The 21,226-nt window shown below is 45.6% G+C and overlaps 1 protein-coding gene across 10 annotated transcripts in view; it reads right to left on the bottom strand.

The window, feature by feature from the left end:
* The window catches only part of TJP1 (tight junction protein 1), a 260,471-nt gene that overhangs the window by 8,013 nt on the left and 231,232 nt on the right, over positions 1-21,226 (bottom strand). For 5 of the 10 annotated variants that reach the window (XM_043490183.1, XM_043490184.1, XM_043490182.1 and 2 more), the window contains 14 exons: positions 18,789-18,939; positions 16,668-16,776; positions 15,282-15,501; positions 14,866-15,050; positions 14,671-14,766; positions 12,468-12,550; positions 11,590-11,800; positions 11,187-11,287; positions 7,826-8,176; positions 7,259-7,498; positions 5,808-6,665; positions 5,581-5,678; positions 4,015-4,242; positions 1,624-1,799 (listed from right to left, as the gene is read on the bottom strand). In XM_043490183.1, coding sequence (XP_043346118.1) covers positions 1,624-1,799; positions 4,015-4,242; positions 5,581-5,678; positions 5,808-6,665; positions 7,259-7,498; positions 7,826-8,176; positions 11,187-11,287; positions 11,590-11,800; positions 12,468-12,550; positions 14,671-14,766; positions 14,866-15,050; positions 15,282-15,501; positions 16,668-16,776; positions 18,789-18,939 — 3,107 coding nt within the window. The remainder of the gene's footprint in view (positions 1-1,623; positions 1,800-4,014; positions 4,243-5,580; positions 5,679-5,807; positions 6,666-7,258; positions 7,499-7,825; positions 8,177-11,186; positions 11,288-11,589; positions 11,801-12,467; positions 12,551-14,670; positions 14,767-14,865; positions 15,051-15,281; positions 15,502-16,667; positions 16,777-18,788; positions 18,940-21,226) is intronic. The other 5 variants (XM_043490188.1, XM_043490186.1, XM_043490185.1 and 2 more) reach the window with 4 other exon arrangements.

Below are 21,226 nucleotides of genomic sequence, written 5' to 3'. Positions count from 1 at the left end.
TATCTCATGTGATTTACTGAATAATGTCCTGAGAGTAAAAAACAAACTGGCTGTCTGAGTGCAGGACAGCTGTAAGGGTGTCAGTTGTTCACCCCTGTGATGGGGGTCTGACTGGGGCTCTGCTCACTGCCCCTGCTCAGCATCACAAGGGATTGTACTACTCACTAACCTGGGAAAAGACTGAAATTTAAAGTACAGTTTCTACTGCATGTGTTTTGCTTTTGCACTGCAGTAAAGTGAAAGCGTCATTAAGTCAGGAACCTTCTGTACAGCTGGTGGCAGTGTAAAATAACACCAACTGCATTCTATGAAATAATTAATATCAGTGTTTTGACACACTCTTCCAGGAATGAGAGTAGGAAACCTCTCCCAGCTCTCAAGAGACCAGCACAACTTTGATACCAAAACCAGACAAGGACAAGAAAATTATAAACCCCAATTTCTTGTGAGCATAGTAATATAACTTATCACAGAACAGAATAAAGGAAATAAATCATAGGATCCTCTACAGGAGGATCCTGCATTTGGCCTTCTGTAGCCTCGGATGTGCAGCCCAAGCGGGGGGTGGGCGCTGTGTTGCACCAGTCCCACCAAGGGACTTGTGCATCCATGGATTTCATTCAGTGTGCACGCAAAGTGGGGGTGTCCTGCGGATACCAAGGACAACTGCACATAAAGTCAGTTGATAGAATGTTTTCAGCAAACTAGAAGGGACATTCTAAACATAATCAAGGGCACCCAGAGAAGTCACACACTGCCCATATGCTCTCCCAAAGTGGGAGCTGGAGCAACAGAGGTGTGCTACTATCGCTTCTAGTCACACTGCACTGCACGTCCCAGACATTGCAGAGAGGCAAAAAAAACAGCAAAAAAACAAAACAAAAAGGCATATTTGGAGAGTAAAAAGTTAAACTTTGTCTGTAGACATGACAGTGTGTAAAGAATACAGTAACATCAAATCACAGCCCTGGGAGTAGACTCCTCTGACTACAGAGCAGCACCATCTGCAGCAGTGGGATGTGAGCAGGAGACGTGAGCTGTGTGTGTCCTGTGAAGGCACCAGAGGGGGTGGGGGTGGGGCTACAGGCCCTCCCAGGGTGTCTGGGCTGTGGGCTGGAAAGATGATGGCATGATGGCTCAGAAGAGGTGCACTTGCTGAGACGCAGGAGAAAGCTGAAGGAAGCAGGAAGGGGGGGGAGGAGGTGCCTTGGGCGAGGGTCAGCATGGGTGAGGGAGACAGTTTACTGATCACAGGTGTGGAGGACAAGACACAGGCAGACACGCAGGGACAGCCCCAAGACGGCCCTGCTAAGACACCTTGTGTGAGGAGGGATGTCACCGTGATTTTTATAAACCACCCTTCATTTAGTTTTGGACATACTGATAAAGCTCCACGGACAGAAATTGAGCTGTGTTAGGCAGAATAAAATCTATCTAGCTAAAAGGCAACAGTCATGAAAAAGATGTACTTTTAACAAAATCCTTATTTTTCACTGTCCTAAGCCCATAGGTTTCAAGTATGTCTGTCTTACATGTACCCACTTTTACTTAGAAAGTATGAGGCCAACTGTAGCCTCGTAAGTCTGACTGTAACCGCCGTCTGCCCACTCCTGAGCCATCTACCTTCACCGTGTGGCCCCTTGGTGTGTGCCTGGAGGCCGAGAGCTGTGCTGGGGCTGGGGTGAGCACCCTGGCTGTACTGAGTGGGCAGCGGCGGAGGGGGGGGCGTCGCCTGCAGCGGGTCATAGCGCTTCTCCCCGAACGACCTGTCCACAGCTTCAGCCTCAGCAGCCTTCCCCCTGTGAAAAAGTGAGGACACATCAACACCTTGGAAGATGGATGCACATTACCAAAGAACTTCCCATTCTTCTAGGCATCCCTAAGTTGTTTGCTTTCAATTGAGAATTTCATAATTTACCCCCCACGAGTATGGGTACTCAACCAAAATACACAAACTAAGTTAAGCTGTCATCAGTACCAGAGATGTGAAGACACTACAGATACAGTAAGAATATTAGTAAGACATCCAGAAGATGGCGCCAAAAGGCAGATGAAATTTCGGGTACACTCATAACATTGAAGATGGTTGTTCACAAAAAATTTTAATGGTTGGTAAGTTTAACAAAGTCTTGGCAGTATTTTGAAGAAACATTTGTTGGCTTAAATCCTCCTCAGATTCCCATCTGCTTTTGCGTCTAAAGCACTAGCTGGGCACCAGAGGATGAGGCAGGAGTTAGCAGGCGTTTTTGCTAATGGCTGGGCAGGAAATGTTTCGGTTTCTTGGGCCACACAGTTTCTGTCACAGCTCTTCAAACTCTGCCCCAAAGCAGCCAAAAGCAGCGTTTAAGGGACAGGACTCTGCTGTGTTCAGTAACATGGACACTGTGGACTTTAAATCTGCCCTTGATTTACCAGATCCATTCTCTGTTTAGCAATTCCTTGAGGAGCAAACATTGCTTGATTTTAAGACTCATTTAAACCAAACTCTGCCATGTATGCTGCTTTTTTCCCAGATTGCCAACTGTTCACATGGGAACACATTAAATTCACAAAGAAGAATCTTTACAACAGGACCCAGAATTGCAGTGCTGCCACCTGAGCGCTGCAGAGTCCTGCTGCCCCTGCTTTACGCACACACACAGTAGCACAGAACTTGGAATGCTCACAGTTTCTGGTCGCAGTCCAGTCACATGGTCACCTCAAAAAACTACACCCTTAGGATGAAGGGAAGTCTGCCACGTGTGCACTCCAACGGGCCCGCATGGCATAGCTCACACTAGTGTCTTACATGGATGCTCCTGGACCAGCAGTCAGAGCCAGTCTAAGAGCCAAGAAATTTAGGTGACAGCAAAGCCAGCACAAGAGCAAAGTCAAAGAAAACTGTCAATCTAAGTTTGCCACAAACAGAACTATTTTTCTGCCTCATGTTATGTTAATGTCTCAACTTGGCTACACTGAACCAGTCCTAGTAGTTAATAGTCCTAGTTACTGAACCAAACACCACTACTGCAGGTGTCCCAAAAGACTATCTAGATGGAAGCTTTTTAAAAGGACATTAACAACCTCTCTGAGCTCAGACATGGCTCCAAATTTCCCTTTCCTGCTGACTTAGGACTTGCTTACCACCACTGTGTAAACGACTTCCTTGTAACACATCCACGTCTATCTTCATTATTGTGAGTCTGTTCTGCTCAGGTATGGGCCCACCTGTGCCTGCGTGGGATTACACTCCATTCTCAGAACCAAGTTCGCCACCAGTCAGGACTCAACCAGAGGCAGAACCAAACCACACACAACATAGGAACCCCCCAGGGGCACAGGTGAGCTTGTAGTTTGTAACCCAGCAAAATCCACAAAAAAGAAAAGCAACCAGAGGCCCAGTAGACAAGCAAACAGAAGGGTGCAGCACAGAACAGGAAGATGATGGGCAGGACCTCGGAGCTCAGTCCCCATGCTGCTCCCTTCACAGCACCCCACGTTGACAACTGGACTAGAAGTCACTAAGTCCCGTCGAGCTGAAACAATGATAGAAGGCAAGTTTGTTCTTGCCTTGGGAAAAAACCAAACAACTCTTTGGTATCTTCTCTCAAACAATGTCACTCCCTAGCACAGCCTGCTTTTATATTTTGAGAACAAAAACCAAGAAGAATGATGAGATGCAGCACTGAGTGTGCCAGATGGGAAGGAGGGACTGCAAGGTCAGTCTCTTAAATGCTCACCCTCTTACCTTTGTCAAAGCAGTTGGACCCTTAGAACTCTTTGACATTTAACATCTTTTCTAATATAAGAACCTCACACAGATGATGCCAGGGTCTAAGAACAAAGCTACATACCCCAGGCTGGATAGCATACATGCTGAACTGCTTAGCACCCACAGAAATCAAGTAAGTATGACACAGCTAACATTTCCCTTCAGAACACACTGAACTTTGTGTGACTGACTCCACTTGATGCAAGTGATCCTTTGTTTCATCTTAACTTTGAAAATTTAACATCTGAAATGAAGTGACTCACTTGGAAGAGTAACCAGCAAACTGTGGCTGAGATTGGGGGTGAGCTGGCCTAGTGGGCTCGGAGAGGTGGCTAGCGGGGACATGGGCGGGAGGCTTGGCCTCAAAGCTTCTCCGATCGAAGTAGGAGAGCTGCTTCCGGTAGTACTCCTCATCCTCCTCAGGGTCATAGTGATTTGCCCGAACGATGTCTTCAGGTGGCTTCATGTGAGGCCTCTGTGGTTCGGGGATCCTGACAATGAATGATAAATGGAACAACTTTGAGATGTTAACTTGACAAGGAGAACAGAATAGGCACCTCTGACCTTCCACTGACACCCTGACTACTCATGACCTAGCTGAGCAGGGCAGCCATCAAGGCCGAAACTTGGGCCCCACATCCACACATGTCACACTCTATCACACACACGCGTTAGGAGAAGGGCAGCCTTCTCCTAACACAACCTGTCTACTGAGCTTGACAACCACCTGGTTAGAAGCAGCTTATCAGAGAAAAGACAGAAGGGAAGGCAGACAGTGGGGGAGCTCCAGCACGTGCACCATTGTCAGAACGACTGAGAATTTAAGACCTTGATGCCAGGATCAACAGACGATCCTCAGGTAAGGAAGGAGCTAGACAATGATGAGGGAAGGACATGGCAAAGGAAGTCAACTATTAGCAAAGTGAGGTATTGTTACTTAGGCCCTGCTGAGTAATTCAGGAACTCAGCATCAAAAACAGATAAACTAGGTTTCACACCAAGAAGGAGGGCTAAGCTTTCAGTTATTACACATTTACTCCATGTAGAAGAGTTTATCTGCTAATGATCCCAGCTAAAGGAGACACCATAGTAGTTTATAGCAGTAGGCATCAGGAAAACCAGAAGAAAATGTACAAATTAAGACAGTAGTTCCCTCTTTATTACAAGCACAAAAGTGAATCAAACATGCCAGAGAACTGCTGAAACGCAACCCATCACTCAGCAACAGCAGGGGCAGCCACAGTGAGGAGCATGCACAGCAGGTCCCCTGAAGCCTCATTCCACCCAGTCATTCTGGTGCTGACCGTGCTCCTGGCCACGGCAGGCACGTGTCACAGGCTACATGCTCACTAACAGATTATGTTTGGGCTTCCCAGGGTGCAGTGGTTACGACTCAAAGAGTTCCACTGCAGCAGGCATGGACTCTGTCCCTCCTCAGGGAACTAAGATCCCACATGCCACACAGTACAGCCAAAAATTAAAAAAAACAAAAAGATGAAATTTAGTTCACAGCTATCTGTTTTCTTGTCGCTAAAAACAGCCTGTGTGCCAACAGCACTGTTAAACTAAAAACATCTTTCAGAAGTTAGGGCTCTAAAATTGTATATTAGCATATGTTAGAAATTTGCTAGAAAATTGTTTTCAGATTTGTTTATGGAAAGGATAACAAAGATGTGCTGCAGAAGATAAAATGAAGTTATTTGTCTTTCTAGGACCACTGTTTTAGTGGGGACATAGCAGATTTCAAGTGAAGACCAGCAAACCCCCTACCTCCCCGCCCCTCCACAGCTGGGGCTTGTTCCCCATCCGTGAGGCTGCAAAGCACCCACCTATGTGCTGCTCTGTCGTGTTCACTGAGCTGACTCGGAGCGGGGGCTTTCGGACCTGGGACAGGAGCACCTGCCGGTTTCGACATGACTTCTGGAGGCTGCAGAGAAAGAAGACACACATCCTTAGGCAGAGATCGAGAGAAAACAGGTGTCACTTAGGCGTGTTGCACACTCATCACTGAATGTGTTCTGCACACAAGGCAGGGAAACAGTGATCACATATTTACCTTGAAACTAGTGGAGTGGCTCTCATCCTTCCTGTTCTCCATGGAAGCAGACCTCTTGTTCTCAAACATCTTCACTCTGGTGAGCACGGATTGTGGCTTCATGGCTGGGTCTTCCTCCTCCTCGGCTGGAGCTGGGGGTGGAGGCAGGGGTTTGGTGCCTGTGGGCGGGAGTTCGGGCTTGTGCTGGGACGAGGGGCCAAGTGGCGGAGTGAGCACGGTGCTGTGAAGAGGCTCGTAGTGGCCCGGGCCTGCCCTGGAGGGGAAGCCCTGGGCAGGCACTGGCTCGTAACTCCGAGGGTACTGGTCCAAGTACGGCTTGGGCTCAGGGGGCGCCTTGGGGCCAGCGGTGGAGTAGGGCTGCGCGTCAGGCCGGTACCTTCCGTGCACGTCGTACCCAGGGGCGGGGGCAGGCGGCTCTTCGTGCCGCAAGGTGGAGGTCCTGGGCAGTGGGTCGTAGTGCGCTCGGCCTTCATAGGACAGGGGCACTGGCTCTTCAAAACGGGGGAAATACCCTCGTTCTGTGGGCTCCGTGGGAGGCTGACCATCAAGAGGCCGGGTCTGGTAGGGCTGCTTGTCGTCGTAGTAGGGCCACTGCTCCTCGTAGGCGAGGAGACGGTCGTCATAGCGCAGACGGTGGTCATAGTTTCGAGCAAACTGCTCTGGGTAGCTAGAGGCATCATATCTGTATGCAGGCTGCTCCAACTCCCTGCCGGCCTGTCGCTCTGTGTACGGAGGCTGCGGCTCGTAGCTCAGGCCTTGCTCCTTGTCTGGCCTCTGCCCAGGGTGAGCCGCAGCCGGCTGCTTCAAGACATGGTTCTGTCTCATCGTCTCCTCGGGGTAAGGGTCCTTCCTGTACACCTGTGTAAACAGCTACGCGTAAGGACACAGGCTGGCTTCAAATCCTAGTCTAGTAAGAGACAGAAATGACATGTTCTACCCTTTATTACCAGGACAGAAAGAGATTAGTGGAGAAAGCAAGTTTAAGTGAAAGCTCAAAATTTATAATGCAAGTAGGGGCTTTTATGTTTCAGCATGTATCGACACTAAATGAAGTTTAGTAGAAAATTAATGCATTCAGCTGTTGATTCCACTTGATTGGGACACTGAAAATAAATCATAAAGAAAATTTATGGACATAATAGTTTAGAAAACATAAAGTAGTTTACAGTGGATCTGAAACGATATATTAAGAAATTTTGTAAGATTCTAAAAGCCAAACATTAAAAAAACTCATAAAAGTATTAGGTACCAATCCCAATTAAAAGGCCTATTTAAAGAATCAGGCACCACTGGAAGCCATGCAGACTGCAGAACCAGATGACTCATAGTGATTTGAGAACATGGTGTTGAGCCCACAGTAAAAGCAGAGGACACTCGAGGGAAAGCAGACGTGCTCATGTGGCAGGCTGACGGGGAGCAGCGGGTGAGGGCAGCCCCCGTGGCACAGGTACCTTTGCTGGGCCCACATGCGACGACAGGGACGGCTCTGGACCTCTGAGCTGCACGTGAGCGGCCTCAGTGCCTGAAGCTCGTAAAGAGTCGGCGTGTGGTGAGTCAGAGGAGGGGGGAGCTGGGCTCGGCTCCTCCAGTCTGACATTAGTTAAGTCTACGAGAGGATTAACAGCAGAGGCTGATGCTGCCGGGTTTGTTTCAGGCGAAAGGTAAGGGCCTGGAGATGAGGCTTCTGCTTTCTGTGAAGTGTTTAAAATATTTTAAATATAATGCTTCTGTTCACTGCTAACTCCCCACTTCCATTTATAGTGGTTGATAGACATACATTTTAAGTGTGCTGAGTAAAAAAACTGTGACCTCATGTCCTGAATTTTTAAATTTCAGTATACTGCTGTGTGAGATTCTAAACACACAAAGTTTAGAATTAAGTCCTTGGTATTCTCAAGTTGAAATTAAGAGATTAAATCTTAACCTGGAGAAAGGACACCACATTCTTTAAGTCAGTCACCACATCCTAGACTTTGATAAAGTACCTCCACCTGCAGAACATTGATGCTGCTGCTTACCTGTTGAGAGGCTGTTTTAAATCCAGGGGAGTCTATTCTATGGCCTGGCTGTGGCTGCGCTTGTGGTGAGTAGGGAGGATATGCCTGGTGGTCAGGATGCATTCCAGAGGAGTCCTCTCTGACAGGCTCAGAGGACCGGGTAATGGCAGACTCCGGGGGAGTCCCCACCTCATCATTTAGGGTCTCATCTAGTTCTTGATCAGTGTAGGCCCCGCCTTCTGTATCTGTGTCTTCATAGTCAGAAGTGTGTCTACTGTCCGTGCTATACATTGAGTATTCACTACCTGGGGCTGACAGGTAGGACAGACGATCATCATGCAAATCAAGGTCATCACTTGTAGCACCATCCGCCTGGGTCAAATAAAAGTAAATTAAAAATTTTATTCAGTAGTTTTGTAAGAGATGGCCTTTATTTCACAAGGGGACTGAAAAGGATACTTGTCCTCGGAGAACTCACAGCTATGTCTAGAGGCTTCTGCTGAAAAGGTCAAGAAGACTTCACAAGCACACATTGCGGACACACAGAGCACCCTCGGATATCTGAAGGGCCTGGATGAGTGAGGTCGGCTGGCTGGCCGTGACAACACCGGACCCTGATGTCCAGCCCCAGAAGACAGCAGAGGAGCCCTGGCCCTCCTCTGGTTCGTGGAACCTAGTCACTTGCTAGCCTGTCAGCCCAGAGCAGGGTGAAGAGGGGGATGTGACCAGGCCAAGCTCACAGAAACAAAGACACACCGACTAACAGAACATCGCGCATGAGACTAACTAGGAGATAAATGCCACAGTTCAAGCTGAGTAAAAGACCTTATGTATATATGAAGAAACACTACTTTTTAAAAGTTGGTATTTGGCCCTAGAGCTTTTATAAAACACAATGGAAAAGCATCAGCTAAGTGCGGGCAGCCTCACTAGGAACTGCTGTTATAACTCTGCAAAGATGCAGTCAGTGTCTGGGGGCGGGGCGGGGGGGGGCAGCAGGAGATGCAGGAACGATGCTCTACACAGGATTAAGAGCTGAGTCGGCTCCAGGCTCCACTGAGTGTCTCCTGAGCCAGTGAGAGAGAACACACAAGTCATCTGAGGGAACGGGAACAACAGGCTGTCAGCGCATACTGATGTGAAGCTACTGCCTGGACCACACACAACTGCCGCTCCCTGCCCTGGAAGACCCAGAGGTGGGGCATGGCTCGAGAGCTGGAAGATGTGGAACGCAGAATTCTACCAGCACGGACAGACAAGGCCTGAGCCGCCTGAATAGCACTGCCCCCAGTCTTGATCCTGGCTCTGCAGGAGCCTGATCCTGAATGCCTCTTCTAGGTGGGAAAAACTAGCTGTCCCTGACCAGCAGTTTGAAAGCCAGGGATGATGGGCAGAGTCTCTCCCACTGCAAAACATGCCTGCTCTCTCCACTCTAATCTCCACTTGCAGAGCCTGCAAGACTATAACCCAGGGGCCAGTCGGGGCAGTACTTACGGCCCTAGGGTTGAGCAACTCAGAACCCTCTGATCTGCTGCAGGGTATGAAATGCACAAGGAGCAAGAACCAAGCGCTTGGAGCCAGAGATGACATATGCCTCCTGTTAAGAAAGCCCCAGGATGACTTTTCTTGGTTCAGTAGGGAACATACAAGACCATCAGAACTGCAGAGAGGAACTCTTCCTGGAAACCAGGTGGAAGTAATTAACTCAGAGGCGTTCAGGGTGGAAATGAAGAGAATCTGTTTAGTTTAAGAATCTCTTTAACTAAACAGAATCTCTTAGTTTAAGAATCTATTAATACTAGAGTGGCAGTGGGGGCATAAGTCAAACTTGATTTAAATTGTAAGACCTTTTCTGATTTACAAAATGCATCAACCTATTATTCTAATTGTAAATGACTCACGAGACCTATTAATATAGGTCATTTTAATTAATTTTTATTAATTTTCCTCACACACAAAAATAGTTGGGGAGTTAGACCTTCATTTTAAAATCCAAGCAAAGGAAGCACACAGTAATATCAGAGAACTCACAGAAAACTAAGATTTGTGGAATAAAAAAACCTCTCAGATAGGTAGGCAAGTATATTTTGTGCGTTTATAAAGTAATAGCTAGTGCTAACAGTCTAGCTGACAAAGGCTGCTAGCGGAATTGTGTTGTCCTGGATGGTTAGTATGGAGTGGAGGTGATCATACTCACCCAAGGCCACAGAGGAAATAAGTTAGTAAGTATGTCGTGGGAAGTGCTGCAGTGAGTTGCTCCACCTCTATCTGTCAAGTTCCCGGCTGACACGTCAGTGGTCAGGGGGGGGTCTCATGATCGCATGTGAGTGGTACTGACACGTGACTATGGGTGGGAGCAGCTAACAGCACCTCCAGATGTCAGCATTAGGACATCTCTTCTCGCAGAGGTGGTGTCTTCCAGGTAGGAAGCAGGGGTCCTGAGCATGCAGCATGCACTGCACTGGCCTCAGGGGCCACAGCCAGGCAGGGGAAGGGGGAGCGTGCAGGGGAAAACACAGCAGAAACAAGCTGACGAGGAAATACAGAAACAAAATCGAAGAGACATTCTCAACTTTCCCTAGCAGCAGAAACACACTAATAATGTATTCATCTGAAGGCAAAACACATTTATAACAAAAAGTTCTTTAACTGTGTATTCTGAGAAAAGTATTAACTCCCAACAAAATCAACATCCTGTGCCATTAAGAACTGCTAGAAGCCCAGACAGGCCAACAGCAAAAGGTAGTGCATGCTACTGTACAGAACACCAGAATACAAAGCCAAAAGTCTGGGCTGCGTAACCTGACTTTTCCAGTGTGTCTCAGGGATGTTAGTTAACAGGTACTGATGCAGAAATCCCTCAGGGACAGACTCAAGGCCATGCTTGCAGCAAGCAGCAGAGCCAAGTCCCTCACTGCAGCCCCTCCAGCCCCTACCCACGCTACTGTGTGTCCATGCTGCCCCAGGGCCGGGTCTGAGGACAGTGGGCCCTGCCCATTCTCTGCCTTTTCCTCCAGACAAGTCCTGGATCTCACATGCAGAGGACAGCACTTTGGGGACCTTCATCAAGCCCATTTCCAAAGGAGGAAGGAAGCCAGGTTCACACTCATTCTCGGTCAGGTGGGTGGAGTTGGGAGCTCAGCCCTGCTCTTCAACATCAAGAATTCTGAGACAGAGAACACTGCCGGATGGTAGTTCAGTGGGGCAGGAAACTTCCAAATCCTTTACTAACAAAATGAATTCCATAACCCCACATGCTAATTGTGAAGACCTAGACACTAAAGCCCCTGATTCCTCCAGTACGTTGATCCAAGTAGAAAACGGTGTCTCAAAGGCTTCTTATATGAGTGATCAAATGGGTTAACAATAGGAAACTTCTTACCTTTCCCTCAGAAACCCATACCAACTGGTTCTGTTGTTGCTGAATTGCTTCTTTCAATGCACCATACCAGCCATCATTCATTGAATTTAAGTTAATTGTAGCTGAAAACAGACAATAGCATTGTTCTCTGGTTAGAACACTGCGACCAAATAAGAATTCACTCAACACTGCTTAGAGTTCAGCCTCCACCACTGAGTTCTCTGACAGATGATATCTGAGGACACACCCCTGGAAATGTCTATTTTGGCATCAAACCATTTCTTTCCATCAACATCTGCCATTAACACAAGAGCAAGCATAACAGGCAAAGGTTATGCGAGTTTTAATATTTAAACAACACTACATTTTTGCCCACATATTACTGCTCAGAAACTGTTAAGATGAAAGAAGGCCTTTAACGTACTCGTAAAAAGATGGTGATTATTTTTACGAAGTTTATGAGACCGCTCATATAACTTCCTGGCGCTTTTCCGAGATTCTGGACATAACCTCATCCGCATTGTTTTCACACCCTGCTTAGAGTCCGGGTTAAGGAATACCACGATTGGATACCACTGGGCATAGTTCAGACGGTCTACTGCATTGGGCGTTACATCCAGTAAGGCATGTTTGTCCTACAGACAGAAGGAGAAAGCAGACACAGACACAGGTAACTGACAGCCATCACCTTTAGAAGTCCTACCCAAGACTATGTTCCAACAGGAACAGATGTTTAACTCCAAACTGTCTCAGGAGCATGTCAGGAAAAGGTGTACTGTCAAGTTAATGCTATATACTTTCTAGCCCAAAAGTCTTAATGAGCTTTTTTTTTTTTGCTTACTCACAATGTTTAATTTATAAATTGAGTTGCACAAAGATATTTAAAACCATATATAGCAGGAAATACATTAAATTTAGAAAGATTATTCTTTCCCATTTTTATATTTTACACCACCTCTCCTGGCAGCTCACTTTTAAGACAGCCCCAATACTTGCGAGCAGAGAGTGAAAATAAGTTTAACACACATTCCTATCCTTTGAAAACCAAAGGGCAACCTGAACTGTCCTACTGTGACAGCCGCAGACTGCCCATGTGAGGACACTGGATCCCTTTCTGTGGTGCTAACAGCTCATCTTCTGAGGCAAGTACTACTTACCGTCCCGGACACCAACTGTTACGATGTCTGACTTAATATTCTCATGGTATGCCAGTAACAAGTTGAGAAAAACCACCTCTTACTTTCAATTTAGCCAGACTCATCCCACAGCGTAAAATAAACAGGTCAACTTTCAGGAACGTACCTGATCTATTATCTGCTTTATCGTGTGGAGGCGAATAATGCCGGAGCTGCGCTGGTCAGTTCCTGCATCCCGAGGTTCACTTTCTAGTCAGGAAGTCAGGAGAGAAACAAAACATCAGATTTCCACTGGTGAGACCAGGCCCTCAGCTTCTGGGCAGTAACGACACCGTGGGCTCCACCTGCTGGGTGTCAGCAGCAGTCCCGTGTCCCCCCTGGCCCACAGTGACAGAACTGTGGCCACCTGTCCTCTCTAGGGCTGCCCCGGCTGAGAACACCTGGTGACACCAGAGCTTCACACCAGAAGGCAGGTGGGCACTCACTCCAGGTGCACGATTCCAGGGGTGCCCCCACCCAGCAGTTGAGCAACACTGGATGCAGTGTGATTAGTTTTAAAAACTAATATTGATGAACTTGCTTCCATTAAAGTCAAGAAAGTTAAATTATAAATTATATGTTTGGTCCAAATATTTAAGTTTAAAGTGATGTGAGTTTTTAAAGATGCATGTTTTAAAAAATGTTCCAGCAATTCTGAGGCAGAGACGTCGAAGTGAGGAGGTCAGGCTGAGGGACAGGGGAACGAGGCTCTCACAAGACAGACAGGGCTAGCTTCCAGTTCGCTGGACACAGGCAATGATGGGGAAACCACCTGGGAGCTCTGGCTGGAGAAAATGCTACCAGTTTCTAAATTCAAAGACTCTCATTCAATTCAAAGAGGGTATATAACTAAGCGATCTGAACCCCTTTTTGTTAAGACCCTGGTTGTACAATAAACCCAATTAAATCCATTAATCAGTCCTTAAGACAGAACTCTGTAGGTCTTCACACTTGTTCTTCCTAAATTTAAAAGACTTAAGCTTGGTGATGGGTGTTATCTATAACCACCAACTTCTTTAGGCAAGGTGCTATCTATAAGCACAACCAAAAAAAGATCTCTTCTGAAAAGACTAACAAACTGAGTACAGAATCAGAAGTGAACATTTTCTAAACTGCTCAAATTTTACTATCATTTGTCTGCATCTTCTGAGTTTCAGGACACACATGTCTTCATTCAGCTTCACCAGCAAGCAAATGAAAAGTAATGTATACAACACAAATACAAAGGCAACACCCTGCTCATGTAAACCAGTCCCTGGAGCTCACGGCGCCACAGGGGCAGTCAGAGCGCGACAGCAGCAGCAGGGAGTACACCCATCTCCAGGAATTCTAATGAACCCAGCACACATACACACACACATAAAGCTATGTACTGGAGTGTTTACACCCAGCAAATTGCACAGATTTATGCATCCTCGTGTTAGTAAAATATTAATTTGAAACAAACTATGAAAACAAAGGCTAATCAAACCAGATTGATTATAGACTAGATAATAAAATGAAAAATGAGTTATCCACTAAGAAGGAAAATGGAGTATGTGCTTTTCTAAACAGTATAAAACCTCCTAAAAGTATGAAGGGTGGGGAGGGTAGAGGAAAATACAATAGGGTAAAGTTTAGGGTGATGATGAGATATGTCAAAACTAATTTTCTAATTTTTTCCAAATACAAAATGGTGTATTTCTAATTAGGAAAAATGTTTTTAAAGTTTTTACATATAAATTAAAGCAGGCCTAAGGGGTCGTAACTAAGTCTGTGGATTTAAACTACCATGGTAGTTAAAATAAGGAAACTGAAAGAATCTGCAAGCAAAACCTGTAAGGCATTTAGAGCACTACTTCCTCAGTATCTACACATAATACCAAAGCACTATAAATGTCTGCAGTGACCAACAGCATGACCATGCTTCTATTACCTTCTGACATTGATATTTGAGTTCTCTATTTGCTTAATGACTAAAAAAGCTGGGCTGGAGACAGAAAGAGCTGGGTTCAGAGCCGAGTGTGTGATTTAACTGGTAGTCCTCATGACACCCCAACTAGGGAGGTGGGCAGTGCACCCAGCTTGCCTAGCTCTGGGTGAACATTTGGACAGCTGCCCCGGGATATTGTCAGGATTAAACGTGACTGTGGGCTAAGGGAGAGGGACCTGGTAAAGTAAGGACACCATCACTCAGATTTCCCTCCAATTAAACACGTGGGGTCAGCAGCAAATTTTCACTTACAAAAGTGTTACTTCTATCAGGTAAATGTGTCAGATCTACCTTTAGAGTAGCACCTAGTAAAGAAACACCCTCAACCCCACTGAAAGTCTGCACTGAGACCACTTACTTGCGATCTGGTAAATATCTGGCTCCTCTCTTGCCAGCTTCTCCCTGGCAACATCAGCTATTGGTCCAAAAATGGTTACGGGCCTCAGGAATCCAGCTGAGAAGATTCAGATGAAAAAAACATAGTTTATGCTTTTTCTGTCTTAGGCAAACCGACATTAAAAGGTATCAGGCTGGTCGGCAGGAAAGAGACTACCTTCTCGAAGAACCACCCTCTCATACGCCGGGAACTTGGTCTGGACTGGCTGGGCCGAGAGGTCTTCTCGGCTCTTGCGCAGGTTTCTCTTGGAGCTGCGCAGGCCGCGGAACCTCCAGAAGTCAGCGCGGTCTCCCCCTGCTGTCTTGGGAAGTGTGTACTGCACACTGGCTAACTGCTCAGCTCTACACAAGAGAACACAGAACAAAATGCACAGACTTGTGGTGGAACACAACATCAAAACCCTGGACAGAACTTCGCATGGAATGTAAACCTTAATGCTTAAATTAAAATAAAGGAGTTTATAAAACTAGGTGAGTCTTAGACATGGTGAGTACAGTGAAGACTCCCCGTGGGGCTGAAACCTTTTCCTCATTCCTTTACATGCTCTGCGAGACGCAGCGGAGCACTCATACCTGTTCTTGTTGGGAATGATGCCACGTTCCACCTCCTTATGGTTTTTGCCAATCCGAATGGCAAGCCAGGAGCCCAGCTTCCCATTGTACAGAGTGTCCACAACACGGAACACCTCTCCTTTGTTAAAACTGAGTCCATAGGGAGATTCCTTCTCATATTCAAAGTGGGTTCTAATATAGAAAGAATCACCCACATCGGACTCTACGATGCGACGATAAACTAAACGGAAACAAAATGTAATCAATAATGAGTGGAGAAAGAAATTAATATGAATAGAATACATTAGGTGAAGATTCTATTGATAACGTTAGCAATGACAAAAACAACCATATCCAACTAACAGTAGCTCCTTCCTAAATATTGTCTCGTGGGCATTACCGTGAGCTCATGACATGGTGACTATTGGCACTCCCCCCTCCTGGATGAGGAAACTGCTGCAGACACCCATCAGGCAACTCGTCCAGAGCCACATGTGCTTCCTGCTCGGTCACCTAACAGGCCCACCTCAGCCCTGCACAGACGCTCCTGCTCTCTAAACTGTGGCTCTCAAATGAGGGCAAGCCCATACCCGTCGGGTGAGAGGGCTGGCATGCACTGAGACGTTTCTGATAGCAGCAACCATGTGCTGAAAGAAGTGTGTGCACTACAGACACCTAGTGAGCAGAGGGAGGACATCTCAAACAGCTTGAAGTGTTAATACATGGGACAGCCTTCACAACATTACTTGGTTCAAAACATCAACAGTACCAAGCTTGAGAGACAATGTCTGTTCTAAATGAAAAGTGAATCTTCTTAATCACAGAAAATTAGTCATTCTCTTGAAATTAATGCCAACAAACATCAGAGCATACTGCTTAGGAAACATCAATACAAAATTCAGAAGCTGCCCAAGTACAGTTCTGTGTGGAAGAGTATACAATTTTCCCATGGATGGCACCTTAAACAGAAGACCAGAGACTGTGGCTGGTCCCATTATTGTGCTGTGCTAACAAGGATAGTGTAAGATTGTTGATGTTGTTTAGTCACTAAATCGTGTCTGACTCTTTGTGACCGCATGGACTGTAGACCACCAGGCTCCTCCGTCCATGGGATTCTCCAGGCAAGAACACTGGAGGGGGTTGCCATTTCCTCCTCCAGGTTATCTTCCCGACCCAGCAATCGAACCCGTATCTCTCGAATTGGCAGAATTGTTTACTACTGACCCACCAGAGAAGCGCCACAGTGTAAAGGCTGTGTGCCCCTAAATGACAAAATCCGTGGGGTTAAAAAACTCGTTTATCACTTGACTTTGAGTGATTTATTAAAAACATTAACATTAAAATTCCTTTTTAAGTAGTCCAGCATATCTCCAGGTTTATTTTCTCCATTTCCTGAAAGTAACTCACCGTCTTTCTTTTTCTGAGCCAATATGGTCACTTCTTCTCCTTTTGGGAGGTCAAGCAGGAAGAGGACAGCTTCTTCTCTTATGATATTTGTGAAGTCTACATTGTTTACCTGTTAAAATAATGTTTCACAAATTACTACTGGCCATATTTTAAGATAAAAAGCATTTAACTACACAGGAAACAAGTATTTCTAGAGTTTATCTACTCCAGAAATATCACATCTCCACAAGTGAAAATATTTATTTTTGGAGAAAAGACCCTAGTTTCTAACAAGCAGAAACCAAGTATATAAAGTGAGTTAAAGTATAAATTCATTTAAACAGTGACAGTGCCATGCAATATTAGAGATCATACACTGCAAATTCCAATCAGTTCAGACCAAGAAAGCCAACATCTAATTCCAATGACTTATTATTGTAAAATCTCTTGATTTAAACTTTGAAATTAAAGTCCTGACTGTACAACAGAGCCCTACTTCTTAGGACTCTCCGAGAAGCAATCAGAAGGAAACACCGTGTGCGCTGGGCCACCTCAGTAAGAGCATGTGTACAACACAGGCTCAGAGTCTGCCAGGTCAGTGCTCACTCGTATCAGATACCCCTGAGGACCTAATGTAAATGTCATCAGTGACTGTATGCAGGGTAACAGGGAGATTTCCTTCTACTTATCTTCTGGAAATTTTCCACATTAAGAGAAAATGTTTTCAATATATACTACCTTAATGATACAAAACAAAAATAAATTATGAGAAATATTTTTAAACGACATACGATTACTTCAAACGGCATATGGAGTGGGTAAGAGAATAGGTCTACTTAATTATCAACGTTGTATCTGAGAAAACACAAACATTGTAAATACAACATCAAGTGGAAATCAGCCAGGCAGAGCCAGTGAATGCCCTGACCTTCTTCCATGCAAGTGTGAAGGGGAAGGGGGACAGAGCAGCCACAGGTGGCCACCACGGCCTGAGGGAGCTCACCCCACGCTCAGAGGGTGGTTTCTGACTGTGAGCTGCTGCCTCAAGTGACCAAACCCAACATGAAGACAGGGAAGCAAGAGGAAACGGGGGTTGCTGAACATGTGCCAGGTTTTAGGAAGCATGATTAAAGAAGGTAGTGGGCAAAGAACTGAAACACTGATCAACTAGGAGGGCCAGAATGACAGTGTCATAGAATCCAAAGAAAAAAGTAATTACTTAAGGTTAAAACACGAGTAAGAAATACAGAAAAACGAGGGCTGAAGATGCCATCAGGTTGGTAGTGCCTCACGGAAATCCACCCTGAGCCGTGGTGAAGGTGGAAGGCAGGCCACATGGCCTCATGACACAAGCTGGCAGGGAAGGAGGCCACCTTACCTGCAAGTTCAACAGCCAGAGGAGAAAGACAGACAACACAAGGCAGATGAGGAACCAAGGGGCAAGGAGAGAGGACTCAGAACAAAGGAGTCAAGACTCTGGGGCAGGAGGAGAAGGAAGAAGAGAGCAGAGCAGAGGTGAGGCAGGAACTCCCACTTGAGAGCTGGTCCATATCCAGCAGGAGGTTTGGATATTTTAAAAAGAGAGGAGATGAATAAAGATGGTACTATGTTACTAGGTAACACTGTTTATGGAAAAGAAACAAAAACACAAAGAGCCCACTGGCACACTGCATCTAAGCTGGGCCTTCCTGGACTCTCATCCTTGTGGATGTGAAGCTTCAGAGTAAGAGCAGCTTACAGGTGGACCCGAGAGACACACCCGTCTTGGCACACCTGAGCCATCACTGGGTAAGGGGGCCCCACAGGCTGCATACCTGATGCTGCCCTGCTGGCAGGCTGGGGCCCACAGCAGAGTCCAGCCAGCAGGAATGCTCAGCTGAACTGGAGATAACTGGGAGACCTAGTGGGCTCTAAGACTTGGTTTTTCCACAGTCTACAAATATGAGTGATTAAAATAAAACCAAAGCTGCATACTGTGCAGTCACACCTAACACAGACGCGAGCACAGCAGAGGCAGGAACCTGATGGAGTCCCGCGTTCTTTAACACAGATTACAAGCTCATCATAACAGATCTGCTATGTCTGATGCCTTGCTCTAGAGACCTAAGTATCTGAAACCATGTGTGCTGATCACGGACATACCCTGAGGATCTGGTCGCCCTCCTCCAAGCCTTCTTTGGCAGCAGGGCTGTCTTCGAGAACACCAGCTACAAATATGCCAACATCGTTTCCACCAGCTAGCCGCAGACCCACACTATCTCCTTTCCTGAATTTTACTAACTTCATGCTGGGCCTGTTAAAACAAATACTTCATTTGAACCAGTTAAGAGAAGCTTAAACAGTTACAGCAATTGCTATAATGAAAACCATATTAGAATAAAACAAAGGACCATCATATCTGGAATTTCCCCCACATCACTGATTTACTTAATAAAATTTAGCATTAGAACTCCAAATCAAATTTAATAGCACCTTCTTTTAATTTCTAGTTAACAAAAATAAGTTCTGAAATATCCAAATGTAATATGTTAGTACTGTTTTACATAATAACTGTAAAATTACTTCATGAAAACATGTTTTCCCAACTCTGACTCTTGGATACATATATTAACAATGGCTAATAACTGAGAAGTCCTATTGTACAAAGGTAGAAACTGAAGTGTAAACTGACAAATTTCCCTAATACCAGGAGTCAAGATCCAGCTCTAAGCACTGTGCCCAACAGAAGACAGTGCTTTTCAAACTCCTCAGCCAGGGGCTCTTGCAGTAGCTCACACAGCTTACTTGCTCTGAAGCCCCTTTGAACTTTAAACAAAAAAGCTCACCATCCAGCCTTTCTGGATGAGCCCATGTTAATTTCTTCATGCTGGAAAGAATGGAAAAGAACTAATGAAGACACATTAATTCCTCTACTATCGGCACAGGGTCAAAACTCTTGACACTCCTGAAACAAATACCAAGAATGCCACAGAAGAACGGCTGCTAGTAACTACAGATTACCCTTTAGGGTAATTAATAACAAATTACATACATAATTACAAATTACCCTTCTAGGTTTCCATAGCTATCCCACATTCAGAGACAAGAAGACACAAGTCTTTTACACCTATCTGGACATGAAATGTAGAAAAGTTCTTTTAAAGTAACAGTGAGCAAATAAGTAGAAGTTAGTAGTAACTAAAAAACACAAATCAACCAATGAAGGAATGAGTTGAGGGGACAGAGACAGATGCCTACTTCTTTAAACCAACTAAAGACCACCTTGGCTTTTAGGACTTACAAGGTAGTCCCACTAGATCTGGTTTCTCCACATGAGCTAACGATGAACTGAGCAGAAACCTCAGAGCATGTAGATCAGACAACGTCACTTACTGCCGGGGCTGGTGGCACTGGAGGTCCCTCGAATCTATGGATCATGGATGGTGAGCTCCTTGCTCGTGGTGGAATCTACTTTTCCACCTGCATCAAGAGCCTCCTCTCCCAAAGTCAACCATCCAGAGAGCTCTTTTAAGCACCCCCTTAAAGTCCTTAAGATTCCAGGGCCCTAAGTCCTCCCCTAACACTGACCAACCTAGAGCACCTCAAAAGGTAACAACAGTGGACTGCAGTCTGTGTCCTTCAGGAAGACCTGGCTTTTAAAAACCACCATTCGAGAACAGCTCCAGGCTCCATCTCAGGGTCACCTGACCGAGATGGGGTACTTTACGCTTGGCCCTCTGTTGTATCCACCGCACACAGCAGCAGAAGCCTCTGCTTCAAACACATCCAGAGTGTGAGTGAGCAACCCCAAATACAAACCCTGCCCACTCCTCAGTTCTCTCCATGTCTGTCCTTTAGGGCTCTTCTGGCAAACAAGGCTCTGGAATCTAACAAAGTTTTGGTAAAACCTTAAAGAGTCAGGAAAGTGCTCAGGCAAGTCTTAAGAAAGGAAAAACAAGAAGATAATTCCTTTCATTTATGAAATTTTGAGTTATCAGTTACCTAATATTAAAATGTGTCATTTTAAACTTGTGACACTCCCACCTATTTCAGAAGCTATTTCTCCCATGCTGGGTCTTAGAGTAACAACCCAATTTCCTTCAGCACAGAGATCAGATGAGAGCAGGGATCTAAATCTAACCTACTTTAGAAGATTCGGTAATTTTCTATTATTCACATCCTGTCACCTCTCTTTTTCCCACAGAGGCATCAAAAAACTAGATGATCATGACTGTTTGAAATATGGGTATTAAAAAAATCTACATCTCAGTCTCAGTATATAAGATACAAAGTAATGAAATGTTTGGAAATCAAACACTGACTTCTGAGGTGCTGACTGATCTAGAGCAGGTTCTCAGTCAGGGTGATCCTGCCTCCGGGAACATCTGGCAGCATCTGCAGGTGTTTTTAGTTGTCACAACCAGGGTGTGTATGTGTGTTCACATGCACACTACTGACCACTGCTGGCTAGGGATGCTGCTCAGCACCCACAATGTATAGGACACTCACACGATAAACAGTTATCTGGCCTCAGTCAGGGTGCTGAGATGGAGAAACATTTTTTTTTTTTAAAGCTAGGGATTGAGAATGCCTGTGAAAAT

This window comes from Cervus canadensis, chromosome 17 (genome assembly GCF_019320065.1).
Source record: "Cervus canadensis isolate Bull #8, Minnesota chromosome 17, ASM1932006v1, whole genome shotgun sequence".
NCBI classification, from domain to species: domain Eukaryota; kingdom Metazoa; phylum Chordata; class Mammalia; order Artiodactyla; family Cervidae; genus Cervus; species Cervus canadensis.
This window is presented reverse-complemented; position numbering and strand designations above follow the sequence as displayed.